Genomic DNA, 18,777 nt, shown 5'->3' on the forward strand with positions numbered 1-18,777 from the left:
GAGCTGTACAGATGTGGCGGGAGAGTTTTACAGATGTGGCAGGAGAGCTGTACAGATGTTGGGGGAGAGCTGTACAGATGTGGGGAGAGCTGTACAGATGTGAGGGAGAGATGTACAGATGTGGAGGGAGAGCTGTACATGACATCAGGGGAGAGCTGTACAGGTAGCTATCATTTCAGAAAGATGCAGGAGCCGTGAGTGTGCGGCTAACCAATGTGGTGACCAAAGTAAGATCTCCTGGGGCTAAATGACATGGCCATGCCTTAGCTTAATAAGTGAAAACATTTTATTTCAATTCTATCCTTGGGAGGCAGCATAAATAATCACAGAAGACCACAAAGGTCGATGGAAAGAAAGAAAGTTCCCGAAGTGTGGAGGAGGCAATGAGAGCGGGAAGTCTGGCTGTGGTGGTGCAGGAGGAGAAGCTACTTCAGCAGGCTGGGAGCAGGAAACATCATTGGTTGAAGAGGAGAGGCCCCAAGACTGGGGAATCTCATTTCCCAGCTCCCCAACAGGGCCTCTGTGGTTGGGAAGTTTTGCAGGGTGGCCACAGGAAGGGTAGGCAAGGAGTGTCCTGTGTGTAGCAGATCCCAGGCAATGACTGAGATACCCACATCTCCTCTGCCCAGATGGCGGCGGCTGCCATGACATTAGTGCATTTGAGTTCCGTGTGGTAGGCGGGGAATGGGAAGAGAGGGTAAAGCAAGCCTCCTGTAGCAGACCAAAGGAGATATAGCATCTCAGAGCTGTGCACCCGGGGGCCACGTCCCTGTTTCCGTCACTGTAAAGTAGGGCAGATGCGAGAGTCAGTGAGATCTATGTGCCAAAAATCTGGGAGACTTCAAAGTGCTGTGTGGATGGAGTGGCTGTGGTCATCCTGCATGTGTAAGGCTGAAAGTGGCTGAGACAGCGGGGCTGGAAGTGGGAAGGGAAGGCAGCAGGAGACACAGGCAGAGCATCCCTGGAAGCTACCAGACCCTTGCTCTGCCTGCCCTAGGGCCAAGCTCTACCCTTCTCAGCCTCGGCTTCCAGGAAGAGGCCTCATCTCAGATGGAGCCCCCTGGGGGGAAATGAGGGCAAAGAGTACATGTCAGGAGAACCCAGGGGCACTGAGTGTGAGGGGCCTCAACCGGGCAGTATGGCATGTTGGCACTACTGGTGTTGGGCAGACAGTAGATAGAAGTGGCTTCCAGGCCTCGTTCTGGGGAAGTCCACAAAGGGATTGGCGTCTCAATACACTGGGAAAGGCCCTGGCCAGAGGGTCTGGATGCCAAAGGTACTTTGTCTGCTGCTGCCCCTTTGGATGATTTCATAAGTTGAAACCTGATTGCAACCCTCAGTTCTGTCATTTGACAAATGGGGCCACTAATCCCTACCCTGCCTGGATCACAAATTCAATGGGAAAGGGGTGTAAGGGCTTTGAAGAGAACCACGGGGAAGGCAAGGGGTCATTATGGCCTTGAAGAGTGTCCTCTTCGTTCCCTGAAGACAAGCGGGTGGGGGAGAGTTCAGAAAGAAAAGGGCAGGCTGCCAGGTGCTCGCCACTCGGTGAGATGAACTGGGCTTGCAGGGCAGCTGGGCACAGAATGAGGCAGGAGGCGGGCAGAGCACTCCACCCTCAATCCAGACCTCACTGTGCTTCAGAAGTGACGCTGGGACCAGGAGCTACTAATCCCTGTGTAGACAGGTCCTGGGAGCCCCTCTGCAGGGGACAGATTCAAGTTCTAAATCAGGTTGTAATCTGCTCTCTCTATCCCTTGGAGGGCATCCTGCAGGGAGCCAAGAGGGAAGCCTGGCTCATAGGGTTGCAGGGAAAGGGGCTGCCAGTCAGGGGTGGGCTCTCCAGGAGAGGCAGGGGGACTGGTATTAGCATGAAGTCAGGAGGTCAAAGGTCAGCTTCCAGTTCTTGAGGTGGTAGATGGGATCTACCGGCTGGTCCCCGCCCCAGCTCCAGTTCAGGCCCTGTCTCTGGGCTCAATAGGTAAGGGGCAGTTTCGGGACCAGTAGAAACAACGGAGAGATTGGCTTGGAAAACAGCCCACGGAGGGGCTAACAGTTCTTGGGGTTGTTGCGCAGGTTTTTCAGTTCCAGCTGGAGCTGACGGAGCCGTATGTCCTTCTGTGTCAGCTCCTCCTTCAGCCTCCGGATCTCATCCTGCTGCCTGAAGAACATCCTGAGGAGCTGGGGTGGAGCAAGGGGTGCAGGGAGAAAGCTGGTGAGGAGGATTCTGGAGGAGCAGGGCTCCCAGACATCCCACCCCACCCAGGCCTGCCCTGGCTCTTCACCTTCCCATCCTCCAGCCACCCTGAGATGGCCAACCCGGTGCTCCCAGCAATTATTCTCCAGGCTCATCCCTCCAGGGCTCCTAGCTACCCCTGAAGAGAGAATAGAAAGCCTGCTGGCCAAGCAGACCTGCTCGAGAGAGGCCAGTTCCTAGCATCCCAAACTTTCCCCTTTTGAGGTCTGAGCCTACAGCCTTTGTTTGAGACAGGGTCTCACTGTGTAGCCCACTCTGTCATATAACTGAGGCTGGCTTTGAACCCCTGATGCTCCTGCCTCTACTTCTTTTCTTTCTTCTCTCTTTTCCCTCCCTCCCTTCTCGCCTTCATTTTCTTCTTTCTTGTAGTTCAAGGTGGCTACCTCGGAACTTGCTATGAGGTAGAGGATGGCTTGAATGTCATCTGCTTCTGTCTCCTGAGTGTGAGTGCAGGGTACAGAGAGAGGTGTACACCACCCTGCCCAGCTCCTAATGACTTTTTTTGTTTGTTTTGTTCTTCAAGACAGAGAACCTGCGAATGTTCCCGTCCTCAGGTCCATCCAGATGGACATATCTGTAGCTGGACGTCACTCCACTTAATCCCCTCCAGCCCTTCCTCTCCACCCGCAGGACTGAGACAGAGGTCCAACCCTTGCTGTTGCTCACCTGGGCAATCTCAACAACCCAGATTTCTACATTCAAAAGGCAGAGTACTTTTTAAATGTGTTAAAGACTGAATATTAAATATAAACAAAACTAGGAAACAGTCCCAGAAACTCTATCGTGCCTGCATTCACCCCACTCCGATTCTTCCACCAATACCCTGTGCTGCCCTCTTCCTGGCTATTTTGAAAAGAATCCTGTTTATCACATGATTTCATCCATTCTAGAAATATTCTACGTCTACACAATCCCACATCTCTTTCTCTTCCTCTCTCCCTCCCTCTCCCAGGTCTCTAGCTCAGGCTATTCTATCTCAAAAGGGCTGGGATTACAGGTGTCTATCACCATGCCCAGTTTATATGGTACTGGGTATCGAACCCAGGTCCTTGAGCATGCTAGACAAGCATTTTACCCACTGAGCCGTATCCCCAGCCCACATACACACATTTCATGCCAGTGATCAATTTGCCTGTGAAGTTCTCTTTTAAGGTGATCCCTGAGGTCGAATGCAGTCTGATTTTTATTAATGATGGGAGAGCCTACATTTGTGGACCAGCAGTCTAGTCTAAGATGGCATTGTGTTATTCTCCCCCTTTGAGATTGAACTGGACCTAACAGCTTGTGTTAAGCAAATCTGGTATGACAGGAACAACGATGTGTCTTCCCCAGATTAGATTACAGAACTACTTTGGCTCCATCTTGGGCTCCTCTCTTGCTCTATTGGAAGCTGGCTGCCAAGGTGAAAGCTAGCATGTGAAATCCGTATGGCATGGACAGTGAGGACCGAGGCCCTCAGTGTGACAGCAGCCATGTGAATGAGTATCCAAGCGGGTCCTTCCTTACCTAGGCCCTGAGATGTTATTGCAGCCCTAGCTGGCTTAACTGCAGCTTCATGAGAGACTTGACCCACAGGCACCCATAGATGCAATGAACAAAGGTACTGCGCTTTGAGTGAGTGTTGAATGCACCGCAGAGGCTCGTGTGTTTCATACTTGGTTTCCAACGGGTGGTGCTATTTAGGGGAAGTTGTGGAGCCTTTAGGAGGCATTGCCTCCCCAGATGAAGTAGGTCACTAGGGTGACAGTAGAAGTTTTATAACTGCCGAACTTCCTGTTCACTCTCTGCTTCCTGACTGTGGAGGTGAAGTGACCAGATGTCTCCTACTAATGCTGCCATGACTTCCCGACCATAACAGACTGTATCCCCTCGAACTGAAAGCCCAAAAAAACCCTCTCTGCTGGCTCCTTCAGGTATTTTGTTCACAACAATGAGATAAGCAGTTAATACATGGGGTGACGTTAATATGCTCTGGGGGAGATTATCACACAGCAATACAGAGCTAGCACAGCTGGCCTCTTTGAGCACTTAGCATGAGCTGCGAAGACTACTGGGTATTCATGCCCTGTCTCTTAAATGTCACAGCAGTTGGAAAAGTCAGGAAACTCTGTCCCAGCCAGGAAATGGCAGAGCCAGTATCCACACACAGATGGGCTCATTCAGCCAATCACTCTTCCAGCTGCATCAGGCCAAGGGCCTGGCACAGAGTAGGCAATCTGTAGCCGCCAGCTGAGCTGACTGAGCTGTGTTGGCATGTGGGCCTGGCGGTACAAACTGAATGGAGATAACTTCAGAGGGCATGGTCAAGAATGGCTCCGCTCTAGCTCTCCCGCAATGGGCTTGCACCCCTTCTAGGCGGTACAAAAAGCCTTTCAAAGACATTCAGCCTCTTCCACTGGGGCAGGGAACGTGACAGATCACCAAACAGGAAGGCTAGTGGGCTCTGATGATGAAGCCTGGCTGGATCCTGTTCGTTGGTAATTTATAATCCCCGTGGCAACACCTGACAGTAATGCTCTGTGATGGATTCATGAGGAGATGCTCAGCCCCTGTGTCAATGAATCTGAGGTTGGAGAGGGCAGATCCTTCTGACTTCCCAGCCTCTCTCTAGTCATTGAGGTCAGAGGCAAAGGAAGCCAACCACATGCTACTTCCAGAATGTCACTGAAAGAAAAATGTCCCAGAATAGAGCTGGCTTCTAAGCCCAAAGCTCATAGTAGCTACACAAAGGTCTGGCTCTTCCCGAGCCGTGGGAGAAACCCTGCACCTTACCTCATTCTCTGTCCTGGGTGGGACATTTTCTAATAGATCTATGCCGTTCACGACAACGGTCTTCTTTTCTCGGATGGGGGCTTTAAACACCACTTTTGAAGACTTCTTGTAGCCTTCCTTCAAAGACATCAGCACAGGATCTAGAGAGGCAAAGGAGACAATGTCACCTAACAGGGAGGACCATAGAGTGGGGGGGGGGCTCATGGCACTGAGCTGGCTGTGGGAGGGAAGCGACATCTGGACAGGGGATCATGCAGAGGAAGCAGGGTGAACTAGGGAGAGGCAGAGCCTGCAGCCTCTTGGGCCCTTCTGTGGCGCCTGCCTGCTGAGGTACCTCGGTTGATGCCTCCCAGCCATTCATCTGGGGTTAGAGCCGGCTCCGTGCCTGGTGTCATGGGATAAATGTCTTCTTGGTAGGAATCTGACTGCATGAAGGAGGGAGAAGAGAAGGATCTCTGGGGACTGCTGAGCCAGCCTTGGCCATTCAGCCAGGCACATTCCTGCATTGTCATTGCCCACCCCACGCCTTCCTTCTAGAACTGTCCCCTTTCATGCAAATCAATCATCCCCACCCGAGAGTGTCCTCCACCCTCTGCCCCAGGTGGAGCCTGAATATTCTAGTCCGTGACACCTTTTATCTGGCTCTTTCTTGGCTTCTGGTTTGTACGGTTCAGCAGGGGCCCTTTGCAGCCCAGCCCCACTCACCCTCCGGGGCACAATCATGGAGATAGGCTCAATCAGGCCCTTGAGTGTCACCAGCTTGTAGAAGCGGAACACTTCACAGGCGGACACATCCAACCCATGCTTGGGCATGACACCTACGAAGAGAGGCACGGCTTTATGGGAAATCTCTCTGTCCCCGCTCACTGCCTGCTGTTCTTATTTGGGGCAAAAATTTATCCAGAGGACCGAGGGTGACCACGATGTCTTGAGTCAGTCTCTGACTCGAGATGGTCACTTCCTTGAGGGGGGAGGGCAGAGGCAAGGCCACGTATTTCAGGCTGGCCTCAAATGCAACATGTAAAGTTATAGCAAGGCTTGCAGGGCCCAGCACCTTCTGGGATGAACTGTCCTTCCCTAAGCTCTGAGTCTCAGTCTGTAGAGAAGAAAATGGAGGGCAAAGCCCATCCCCCACTCATTCAGAGGCTTCAATACAGCCCAAGAGAGGACTTCCGTTGTTTATCTTCTAGAACCAACAGTACGTGTGTGTCTTGTCTGTGTTTCACTAGCCATGATGTCCCTAGTAGAACGGCTTCTCCAAGGAGGCAGGGTACCAAGAGCTCAGCCTGTGGTTCCACAAACTGAGTTGGAACCGGGACTGTCTTTTTCCACACAGAAGTCCTCAGGGGAATCACTAACTCTGAACTTTTGGTTGTTTGAGCAGAAATGGCCCTGTGTGGTCAAGTCACTGGAGAATGAAGCACAGACACCTGCCTGGCAGCATGCCAAGTGCAGGCAGGTACTTGTGTCTCTCTCATAATGGGAGTGAGAGTGAGGGCTCTTGGTGTTTCCCACTGGAATGGACACTGCTCTTCCAAACAGAATTCTAGAATGCCCTCCCTTCCACCTAGCTCTCCTCCTCTCTTTTTCTTCGCTGTGACAGGGTCTCATTTCACAGCCCCCGATCTGACCTTGAACTCACAATCTTCTGTTTCCCTCTTTGGGAGCTGGAATCTTAGCATAATGGTGGGCCTTCTGTCTGCTCTGCTGGGCCAGACCAGAGCTGTAGCTTGGGGCTGGAGTCCTGGCTTCAGAGCCACTAATCAACCCTGAACCATGTAAGACCCACTCTGGAGTGAGTCTCTCCATCTACATATAGCTGGGGAAGATGACACAGCGGCCATGCCCTGCAGGCTGCTGCTGGACCGAGATGGCCAAGTAGTGCCATGAGTGATGGGCCTGGTTCTAGGGGCAGCTGTTGGCTGAAATAGCACCTGTGGGCCCCATTCCCACCTGCCCATTGAGTGTGGCTTTGGAGTCTGACTACTGTGTCAAGGGGAATGAGGCACATGCCAACACCATCTCGTCTGCAGAATGCTGAGATCCTAGGGATCTCCGGGTCCTTACCTAGGCCTTTCTGTGGGGCTGGGGAGCGGAACTCCATGAGGTAGCTCAGGTAGGGCTTCTCCGTGCTGATCTCATAGTACCGAATGTTGCCATCCCCCTGAAGGTAGCAGAAAGGCAGTGAGGATGGAGGGCAGGGTCCAGCAAACCCAGCCCCTGGGGCTGTAGAAGAGAGCTGCTCTTGGGCCTCAGAAGTGGCCAGGAGACCAAGGAGACCTGTAGTTTAGACCTTGGTAGCTCTAGTGGAGGCAAGGGTGGAGATGGGATGGTGTACGTGTGATATGTGTGTATGTGTGCTCACAGTGTGCGTCTGTATGGTTGTATGAGATCTGGATGATATGTGTGCAGTGTGTTTGTGTGTGACCTGTGTGTAGCGTGGTATGTTTGTACAGTGTGTATATACTATGATGTATATGGTGTGATGTGTGGCATGTCTGTGATACGCCAAGTATGTATGGTATGGTATGTGTATATGTATGGTGTGGTATATGATTTGTATGCATCGTGGTATGTAGTATAGTCTGACATGTATGTATGTATAGTCTGTGTGACGTGCTGTGTAGCATATATTGTGGTATGTATGTATAGTGCAGTCAGTCTGTATGGAATGTTTGTGGTATGGACACTATATGTGCAGTGTGGTGTGTGGAGTGATATATGTGATGTGGTTGGTTTTTATCATGTATGCAGAGCCTTTCTCAAGAGTCCATATTCAAAGATCTCTTGATGGTGTTTCCTCTTCTGCCATTCATCACTGTCTACATGTCAGGGTTAGATCTTTATTCCTCTGCCCCAGCTTGTCCTGTAAGGAGTTCTCAGTGACTGACGCTGAACAAGAGGGGTGTAGCTGGAAGTGGTGACAGCCAGGGGCTGGGCTCTCGTGGGTAGCCACAAAGATTAGGTTGGTTTTCCGAGGGGCAAGGCAAGAATGAAGATCTAACGGGGACTGGAGTCTCCCACTAACTGACCGTCTTCCCTCACCCCACTACCTTTCCAGCCAGGTAGAGCATGTGGGTGTCCGCGTCATAGAACGGGAACAGGAGGCCTGAGAGTCCATCAATTTCTTCCTCGATCATTGGCATGGACAGATCCTCCTGTAGGGAGGGCTGTGGGTCAGTCTGCATTTAGGAGAGCACGCCCCCTCCCACTGCCCAGCACAGCCACCAGAGCTATTGCCCCTTTTCTGAAGACTCCCCAGGATGCTGGAATGACGTGGGTTGGAAGAAAGGCTGCAAGCATCTTGCAGGTGGGTCAGGCATGGTCTGGAAGACTTTCTGGTCCCTGGATCCATCTCCTGAGGTCTCTGTCTGATCCTTGCTGGTGATGCCAGCAGAGGCTGTCGGTGCCAGCAGGGACCTGGCTTTCCGAGGAAGTGCCTCCTTTAACCCAGACCCAGACGGCCACTCCTGCTTCTCACCTCGTGGCCTTCTAGCCCACTTCCAGGTCTACCTGTCTGGCCCATGGCCAGCTCTCCTCAGAACACAGCCAGCATGAAACTGGATGGACCTGAGGAAAGGCTTTCTGTCGTCTGTGCTCGCTGAGAACAGAAAATGGGCCTGTCCTCAAGCCGCACAAGGGGTTTGGCATTCACTCTGGCCATCACTGCTGACCTCCAGGCCTGGTGGCGGGCCCATTAGACTGCTCTGGTGGGGGGAGGGGAGGTAGGTGAGAGAGGACAGGGAAGAAGACTGCAGAAGGGTGGACCCTACAAACCCCAGGAGACCAGCCAGGCCTGCTGGAGGGTCATAGATACATGCCAATGGGCATGGAGCAGGAGTAGTGCAGCTGAGCCGAGCTCCTGTTGGTTTGTAAAAATGACTCAGTGGCTTGGGGACCCTGGGGGCCCCAGATGTATGCACATGTCCAGGTGGATTTGTGAATACCATCTAAGCTCCACCCGAGGCAGCCCTGTCCTGACCACTCTCCGCACAGGATGGGCTGATGGTAAGACCTCTGGAGGCACCGCTTCTTGGCCCCTCCTCCACACACGCCTCATTCCAGCCCTTTTCTTTTCTAGTGTGTTTTTCCTCCACCTGCATGGAGGCCCCGGGTACCCAGGCCACAGACCTCACTCTGCTCTTGCCCCATCTGGAAATCAGAGGTCCCAGAAGCTCAGATCTAGGCTGCCTGCCTCTCCTTGCCCTCCTGCTGGCATCCCTGTGGCTGACCTGGTCCCAGAGGGCGATCTGTCTCGTGTTCCACCTGGAGACCCCTGTCGTCAGGAGCCGCTTCATGTTGCCCAGGAACACGACCCGATTCACTCTGTGGTTTTTGCAGTTTGCCTCCTGGTGGAGACAGAGACTTTAGGTGAGCCAGGACCCTCAACATGGGGTTCTGTACAGAGTTGAAAGAAATGGCAGTTCCCCAAGAACCCCGTGGAAACAGGAAGCAAGGGCCCTGCATTACCCAGAGCAGCGGAAATAGGGAAGACTAGGTTAACCTTTTAATCCACACAACGTTTCCCGGAAAGAATCATTCCTTCTCTTCCTGCCTCTGTCTTCAAGTGCTGGGATCCCAGGCATGTACTACACACACACAGTTTCAGACAGTGCTGGGATTAAAGCCAGGGCTTTGTGCTCGGTAGTCACAAACCTATCAAACGCTTCTTCTTAACCAAGCACTCCCCATCCCCTGTCCTGCCCATCCATAGTTTCCATCCTCCAGAGCTGAATGGTTGCCATGTGGTAAGAACTCAAGAATTAATCCTCGGTAACTCCCAAATAGCACTCAGAGCTCTTAATCTGAGACTCGGGGACTAACCTCACCACCAGGCTCCCCGTGTGGGGCCATCTGTGGAGCTGAAGTCATGTGTCATTTGCCCCAGGATCATCTTGTGCAGGTGGCTGGGTGGTGAATTCAAAGTCCCCTCCCTCTTTACCCATGATGGGACTTAGTTAACTCCTGGGACTCAGGGACTGAAGGTCTACTGCAGGAGGCTGAAGAACCCCACTTAGAGGAGATGTCACTATGGCAGGAAAGAGTCTTCTGGTCCTCTGCTTCCTTCCTGCCCACAACAAGTCAGCATTCCTGCAAGCTGAGAATGGCCCAAAGCCAACAGGCTGAGCAGCAGGTGTGGGGGAGGAGCACAAACGGGGTCCCAGCACAACCCCCTTTTCCTTTACAGCCTCTTAACACCCCCTCCCCGTCAACAAAATGCTCCACCTGCAGCACACGACCGGAGCGGGGTTCAATCACACGAAGCTTCTTGTCCTTGCACGTGGTGGTGAGCAGGCTGCCGTCTGTGTTGAAGGACATGCAGAGGATCACGTCTGTGTGGCAGTCAATCATTTTCACTGGCTCGCCTATGTCCAGGTTCCAGATGAGGACCTGCGAAGGCAGAGATGCAGGAGGTGAAGTCAGCAGCTGCCGTGGCCCTGGGTGCCTGTCCTCTATCCACACCAACAGATCCTGGCAGGAGCTACCCGCCCAAGGCCTGGGCTATGGTGGGATGCAGGCACACTGTCAAGGGTTCTGTATAGAGAGGCAGATGCATCTCAACTATACTCCAGTGTTCATATTGATCATCACCCTAAGATCTAAAGATTGCCAAGACAATGCTCTGGACATATCTGTGAGGTCGTTTTTGGACTGGGTTAACTGGGGTGGGAAGATCTACCTCGTGTGGACAATACCACTCTGTGGGCTGCAGTTAAATGAAAAGGTGAAAGCGCGCTAAGCACCAGCATTCCTCTCTGCTTCCTGACAGGCGCAGTGTGACCAGCCGCCTCATGCTCCTGCCATCATGGAAGAATAAACCCTCCAACTGTGAGCCAAAACAGTGCCTTCCTGAGATTGTTTCTTGTTGGGTATTTGGTCACAACAGACAGAAAAGTAACCAACATATATCCACTGAGCTTCCCCAACAGGTCCCAGTACCAGTCTTGACTTGGTTTCTTCAAGAAACAAAGAGAGACATCCCAAGACTGGGCCCAGATGGCGGGCATGATAGGGTTTGGGGCTGCAACTTCCCCTGTACCCCTGCAGCTTGGGTTGCTTACTTTTCCTACCAGGATGTGTGGCCATCTCTTGGTTAGGAAGTTACGAGGCAAAGGATATGGGCATTCTCTTCTAGTCCACAAAACTCCAGAGAAGATAGGAAAGATGCCTCAAGGCCCCAGGTTCCCCAGAAAAAAAAAAAAAAAGTGCACAGGAGATGCCCAGTCTCACGCAGAGTGAACAAGCGATTGGATGAATGACTGAGCAAATGGATCACACCAGTCAACAAGCTTAGGCTATCATTCACTCCCCCTGCCCGCTCTGCCACATCCCTCCTCACTGAGCCAGCTCTAGCTGGGCTGCCCCATACCCGGGCCCCACACCTTGTAGTCATAGCCAGCGCTGAAGAGAATGTTGTTGGTCGTGGGGTGCCACTCAACCAGCCCCACACGCCGGCTGTGTCCATGGAGGTCCAAGAGAGCCTCAGTCATGTTCCGCTTCAGCCCGCCCTCAGGGATCTCCCAGATCCGCACCTGCAGAAGACAGACTGGGCATTGGTTGAATGAGCAGGGGCAGGGAGTGCCACAGAGGGCCCTGTTCCTAGGTCAGGCTGAGGGAAGTACCTGCTGGCTTAGAGCAGTAGACAGAGACCTTGAGGGAGTCCGTAGTAGTAGAGACAGCAAAGAGCATCCCTGGTTGACCTCACCTTTGACCTCAGGGTCAATAAAAGTGAAGACAATAAACCTTGTCTTCACTTATTTTTTTCTTTTTGGATCTAATGTAGCTCAGGCTGGTCTCACTATGTAGCTCAAAATGACCTGAAACTTCTGATCCTGCTACTACCTCCAGAGTACTGAGATTACAGGAGCATGCTACCATGCCTACTTTTACCACATCTATTTTGTGGGCTGCTGGGGATTGAACTCAGGGTTTCATGCATGCCAGGCAGATACTCTAGCAATCGAGCCCCATCTCCAGTCCTGGACAGCATGCTGTTCTCCTCCTGCCAAGCTCAGACTGTCACAGCAGCTTTCCAGCAAATACCAAGTTAAAAATCTGCCTTTGTTCCTCCCCACCCCAGCAACCTCCTAAGAAAATCCGCCTCTCCTTCTTAGGCCCCAGCATCTCTGTGTCTCCTTCATGGTGGGTCCCCTACTCTGTCCTTGACCCTGAATGAACATCTGGGCAGAGGGAGGCTCTGGCCTGTGCTGGGAGATGATGGACTCAAGGGCAGAGTATCGGTCTAGAGGTCGGGCCTAGCCTGGATGATGGAGCTGCTGTTTGTGTCTTGTGGATGTGAAGACGCTGAAAAGGATGGTCTGTGGAGAGAAGGATGGGCCAAGAATGGTCCAGGTGGAGAGCTACAGAGAAGAGCACACACAGTTCCAGAGAGGGGCACTGAGCTACAGACAGACCTTGGTTGCTGATACTCACTCCAGTGGACTTCAGTGGCTCCATCCAAGCATGCTTCTCAATTTTTGCTATTATTTTTATATCCCAGCTGCAGTTTCCCTTTCCTCCTCTCCTCCCAGTCCCTTCCCCACACCATCCTCTGTTCCCATCCCCAATCTACTCCTCATCCATTTCTGTTTAGGAAAGGGCAGGTCTCCCATGAGTATCAACAAAACATGGCATATCAAGTTGCAGTAAGACTAAGCACCTTCCCACGTATTAAGGTTGGACAAGGCACACCCAGTATGAGGATAAATATTTTATTTTAAAAAATATTTATTTTAAATTGTCTACCTGTCTGTCTTTCCTCTCTTTCTCTGTGTCTGTGAATGTGTGTCTGTGTATGTGTATCTGTGTCAGCGTAAGCATGCACTTGAGTGCAGTGTTCAAAAAGGCCAAAAGAGGGCGTTGGATCACCTGGAGCTGAACTTGCAGCACCTGATATGGGTACTAGGAACCAAACTTGGATCCTCTGGAAGAGAAGTAGGCACACTTAATTAACCATTGAGTTGTTTTTCCAGTCCCTTATGATACTTTGTGATCTAGTCAGTTGGTTTGAGTGAGAATGTCCCCCTTAGGCTCTGGGAACACTCCATCTCCAGTTGGTGATGCCATTTAGGGAAGTTTAGGAGGTGTGGTCTTGTTGGGGGACATATGTTATCAGAGGAGGGTTTTGAGTGTCTAAAGACTCTTCTTTCAGTTGACTCCCTGCTTCATGCTTGTGGTAAAGGACATGAGCCCTCAGCTTCCTGCCACCGCTGCCATGCCTCCTCACAATAATAAACTCTGGGTCCTCTGGAATCCTAAGCCCAAATAAACTCTTCTCTAAGTTGTCTTGGTGGTGGTGCTTTCTCAGAGCGACAGAAAAGTAACTAATAGACCTGAAGGCATGCAGATATTCCCTGTGACATCTCCTAGACAGAATACAGTGACTAACATTAGTGGAACAACTTAATATGTGATTCCAATATGTCAAGTCAGACCGTTATTATAACCCTGAAGCCTATCCCATTACAGAAAGCATCTTAAGGGGAACCACAGGCAGACCCCAGTCCTAGGAGCAAGGCTGGAATTGAGGCACTTGAAGGGAACTGCTTTGTCAAGTTTCTGAGCTTCTTCAGACTATGGAAACAAAGGCCCCTCCCCCTAAAGCCCCTATAACTCATCTATCAAGTTGGTAAGAAAGCAAGCTTTTCCAGGGAGGACTTGAGACCACCGTCCTCAGTTCTGAGAACACGGTTCCCCACGGGCACCCCTTGGTGGCTTTTTGTAAAGCCCAGTGCCCACCACCACATGCCGGTGTGCAGGTGACTGAAGAGGAACTTGGCATCATGACCGACTGTCTTCTGACAGGCCTGTTAAAGACTTTGGAATGGGGACTAATTAAGAAATAATGCGGACAGTGGAGTCAGGGTGATGACAGGAAGGCATACATTCCTTTTATCCCCAAAATGTATTACAAAAAGGTAACTCTGGAGTTGAGAAGACTAATGCTTGGATTAGACATATGTACCACCCCCCCAACACACTTTCTTTAGTCCCCAAAGGCTACTATTATTCATACTATATTCATACTATGTATTTATCAACTTATTTTTTTTCATGTGACTTCAGGTAGTGTCTTTGTATGCACAGACATACCATATATACATGTACATGTATCAGCATATATGGCATATATATATGGCAGTGTATACATAAGTGTTTGTGTGTGTAATGTGAATTCATACACAAACACACACACACACACACATACACATACACACACGTTATTTTGTGTATGTTCATGTGTATTGAGGCCGAAAGTTGATCCATGGCCTCTGGCTAGGGTCCAAACCCGCTCACTAGCTGGGTGACACTGGATGAGCCATTAACCCCTCAGAGGTTCTGACTCTTAGTCTAGAAAATAAAGAGAGCCAGGTGCCTTGCAGTGGCTTGTGGGTTCAGAGTCATGTGAACTGATTTGTTAGCGTGGCAGCTGGGCTGTGCCCAGGAAATGTAAGGGAGGTGGGACCCCAGCTCCAGCCCCTGGGAAGGATTTAAGCCTCAGAGAGAAAGAGAGAGAGAGAGAGAGAGAGAGAGAGAGAGAGAGAGAGAGAGAGAGCTACAGGTGGATGCCAGTGATTGTTAACTGTAGGATCCAAAGCAGGATTTGGGGGACTAGGGAGAATCAATACCCCAATGAGAGGAGTTGTTATTTGCTATCCGGCAGTTCTCTTCCTGAGCCCAGCTTTCTCATGTATGGGGAGACAGGCCTGGGAAGCTGTGCACACACTTCTACACATTAAGCTGAGTTAGTTGATCTCCCAGACTTCTCGGACATTGCCGAGTGAATGCCTGGGAGAAGGAACCACTCAGCTTGACCCACAGCAAAAAGTCGGCGCCAGATACTTTAAAAAGCTGAAGAGGAGCTGCTGTATACAGTGGGCTTGAAACACCCAGAAGGGAACTCTAGTCCCTTAGAATGCATGGAATTTGCTGGAAACAAAGTGTATCTGGGACACAGGAGGAACACTGTGTGTGCTGAGAGCTTACTTCAATAAAACAGGAAACAAGAGTCTGCCAAACAGGATTTGGGGAAGGAAGGGGTGGAGAGAAGTGTGGAGAGTGCTTCTCCAGCAAGCCAGCTGTGCCCGACAGTCCCCTTCCAGTCCAGAGCCAGGGTCTAGTCACACTCAGTCACATTTAATCCATTAGCTTAGGTGGTGGAGTGGCTTCCAGGAGCATGGCTAATTTTATGTCAGCTTGACACAAGCTAGACTCATTTTGGAAGAGGAAACTGCTGCTGAGAAAATGCTTCCACCTGATTGGCCCATGGTGCATTTTCTTGATTGATGTTTGATGTGAGAGGGCCCGCTGTGGGTGGCACCACCTCTGGGCTGATGGTCTTGGGTGCTGAGCTCAAGGCAGGCTCAGCAGGCCTTGAAGAACAACAGCACTTCTCCATGGCATCTGAGTCAGTCCCTGCCTCCAGGTTCCTGCCCTGAGTTCCTGTTCTGACTGCCGTGGATGACGGACTGTGATGTGGAAGAGTAATAGAAATAAATTCTTTCCTCCCTCAATTTTTTTTTTTTGGTAACAGTGTTTTATTACAGCAAGAAAAACCTTAACTAAGCCAATGACCATGGGTTTACAATACATACTTAAGTAATGCATATGTAAAATTAAGGATCCTAGACAACTATTCTATAATTTATTTTTATTTTATGTGCATTGGTGTGTTTGCTTACATAGATGTCTGTGTGAGGGTGTAGAATCCCTGGAACTGGAGTTACAGACAGGTGTGAGCTGCTATGTGGGTGCTGAGAGTTGAACCTGGGACCTCTGGAAGAACAGCCGGTGCTCCTAACTCCTGAGTCATCTCTCCAGTCCCCTATAGACAACTTCTCTATACATCAAACTTTAGATGTGACTCTTTTTTCTTTTATTTTTAAGCCTTGTTTATTTATTAATTATGTATACAATGTTCTGCCTGCATATATGCCTACAGGTCAGAAGAGGGTATCAGATCTCATTAAGGATGGCTGTGATCCACCATGTGGTTGCTAGTAATTGAACTCAGGACCTTTGGAAGAACAGTCAGTGCTCTTAAATGCTGAGCCATCTCTCTAGCCCTCCTCCATATATATATATATATATATATATATATATATATATATATATATATATATATGCGATTGTATCTGTACAAATGTGTCTGTGGATACAGAGCATGTTGAGGCAGAAGAGAGTGTTGGATCCCTGGAACTGGAACTACAGGCAATTGTGAGCCACCTGACAAGGGTGCAGGGTGCAAGAGCAGCAGGCGTTCTTAGTCACTGGGCCATCTCTTCAATGCTTCTTCTTCTTCTTCTTTTTCTTCTTCTTCTTCTTCTTCTTCTTCTTCTTCTTCTTCTTCTTCTTCTTCTTCTTCTTCTTCTTCTTCTTCTTCTTCTTCTCTCTCTCTCTCTCTCTCTCTCTTTCTCTCTTTTTGAATTGGTGTTTTGAGACAGGGTCTCATATGGCCCAGGCTTCCCTTGAACTCACCATGTTCCTGGGGATGACCTTGAACCCTGTTCTCTTTCTACTTATCAATGCTGGGATTATAGGTATGATCTGCTGTTCCTTCCTTTATATTTTATTGTCAAAACTAAGGCATAATGCCCACACCAACCTATGCCTACAGGGTCAGGATTATCGGTATCTCTGTCTTTGGCCTCTTCATCTTTTGTCCCTGCAGTGTCTAAGTCTTGAGGAAAGTAACACATGCAGCCTCCTGTGACAATAGCCCTCTCCTGAAGGCCTGCCTGAGGCTGTTCCACAGTTAACTTTGATTTTTAAAAGTAGGGATACACTCTAAAACAACAACTAAAATTATGCACAAGCACACAAACCAGGAACAAGGTGGTTTACTATCACTGCCAAAGAGTCATGGGCTGATTGTTATTATGTGCTGTGTTTTTATTTTTAAAGTTGATTTTGTTTTCTCTGTGTGTGTGTGTGAGGTTTTTAGTGGACCCTAAGGATTGGCATTCAGGTCCTCATGCTTGCACAGTTAGGATTACTGCCCAGTGACACATCTCCTGGTTACCCTTATCTATCTGTCTGTTTGTCCATCTGTCTGTCTGTCTACCCACCCACCCACTCATTGATCCATCCGTCTGTCCATCCATCCATCCATTCATCCATCCATCCATCCATCCATCCATCCACCTATCTATCTTGTTTTTTGAGACAGAATTTCTCTGTGTAACAGTCGTGGCTGTCCTGGAACTTACTTTGTAGACCAGGCTGGCCTACAACTCATAGAGATCCACCTGCCTCTGCCTCCCAAGTGTTGGGCCTAAAGGCCATGCTGGGTTTTGTACTTGCTCTTCTTCCCAGCAAAGGCAGTACAGCAAGTCTGTCGACATCAGCCTCAACACGCACTGTCTTGTGGCATTATGGCGGTTACAGAGCCACCAGGCCGCAGCAAGTTTCTGTGGGCACATCAGCTGCATTGTCCATGCTTAATGGCTATGCCACTATGTACTCTCCTTTTTGGGAGATACGGAGACCACCCACTTATGGCCAGCTCCATTGTGCAGGCCACTCTCCCTGCCTCCCCAGCAGGGGGAATGCTGCCTGGCACAGAATGGGCACCCAGGATATATTTTTCTTCCTTCCTCCCTTATAACGGAAATCAAATGCAGGGCCTTGAGTCTGCTAGGCAAATGCTCTACCACTGAGCTCCTCAGGAAGGGCATTAGCTTTGGGTTGTAGATAGCGGATGCAACGGAGGCGCTTGAATAGAAGGTAAAAGAAAGAGGCTGAGCTTGTCCCACCAGCAAGAGGGACCTCGCTCACTGTCCCTCTTTTCCCTTGGCAATCTTCTCCCCACTCCTTGAACACAATCTCTCTCTCTCTCTCTCTCTCTCTCTCTCTCTCTCTCTCTCTCTCTCCTCTCTCTCTGTCTCTCTCTCCCCCTCATACTCTACCATCTCCCTCTGAGTGAGGGGCTACCCCGTGAAGGTCTGGGAGCTTGAGCCTCAGAAAGAAAGCTGCCCTTCCCTGCCTGCCAGCCAGCCAGCTGCCCTCCCTAGCTGCAGCAGAAGCTATAAAAAGCACAGCCCTTCAACAATAGGTGACATCACCCAGCAGGCTGGTGAAAAAAAAAAAAAACTGGATTCTCTGCCAGATGCCAGGCAGAGTTATGGTCCCTTCCCTCCCCCAGGATGAGGCCTCTGGGGAAGAAGCTTGGGCAGGCTCTCTGAATCCTGCAGGGATGTAGGCAGATAGACTACAAAAGACTCTCATGCCTTGGAGGAGGGGAATTGATCCCTAGGGACACAGCAATCTTGCCTGTGCTGAAGACATCCCTGGGGCAAGGGATGGGGAGGAGCTGCTGGAGTCTCCCTGTCTCCCTTTAGCATCCTCTGAATGTTTTGGGACCAGAGAACAATGGGCTCAGTGAGGGACGGGCGCACACTTCCAGGAAAAAGGGCCAGCCAGACCGCAGCAAAGGCTTCTTTCTGGGGTGGGGCTACTGCGACGGGCATACCTGTGGTCCTCCCAGACCCACCACTGCAGTGTGATGCACAGTAAGTTGCCCCGTCAGGCTGGAACAGGTTGTCAGAGGAAGTCCAGGAGATGTGAGAGCAGGGAGGCCTGTCAGAGACTCCTCAACGTCTGCTTTCAGGCCCAGGGGGAGAGGGTTCTCTCACATGAGTGTTCAACGCCCAGCGTGGGCCGCAGAGAGAGGACACAAAGCTGGCGTGTGCCGTGGCTCCAGACTGTCAGCCTGGCATGGTTCTGAGCTCAGTTTCCTGCCCTGTGGA

The 18,777-nt window shown here is 50.6% G+C and overlaps 1 protein-coding gene across 1 annotated transcript in view; it reads right to left on the reverse strand.

The window, feature by feature from the left end:
* Positions 1-263: 263 nt before the first annotated feature.
* Positions 264-18,777, reverse strand: part of Coro2b (coronin 2B) — a 109,038-nt gene continuing 90,524 nt past the window's right edge. The window contains exons 4-12 of the mRNA XM_048423715.3: positions 11,413-11,562; positions 10,256-10,420; positions 9,262-9,378; positions 8,083-8,187; positions 7,097-7,193; positions 5,735-5,847; positions 5,364-5,454; positions 5,030-5,169; positions 264-2,181 (exon numbers count right to left, since the gene is read on the reverse strand). Coding sequence (XP_048279672.3) covers positions 2,050-2,181; positions 5,030-5,169; positions 5,364-5,454; positions 5,735-5,847; positions 7,097-7,193; positions 8,083-8,187; positions 9,262-9,378; positions 10,256-10,420; positions 11,413-11,562 — 1,110 coding nt within the window. The 3' untranslated portion in view covers positions 264-2,049. The remainder of the gene's footprint in view (positions 2,182-5,029; positions 5,170-5,363; positions 5,455-5,734; positions 5,848-7,096; positions 7,194-8,082; positions 8,188-9,261; positions 9,379-10,255; positions 10,421-11,412; positions 11,563-18,777) is intronic.

This window comes from Myodes glareolus, chromosome 4 (assembly GCF_982192425.1).
Source record: "Myodes glareolus chromosome 4, mMyoGla1.1, whole genome shotgun sequence".
NCBI lineage: Eukaryota > Metazoa > Chordata > Mammalia > Rodentia > Cricetidae > Myodes > Myodes glareolus.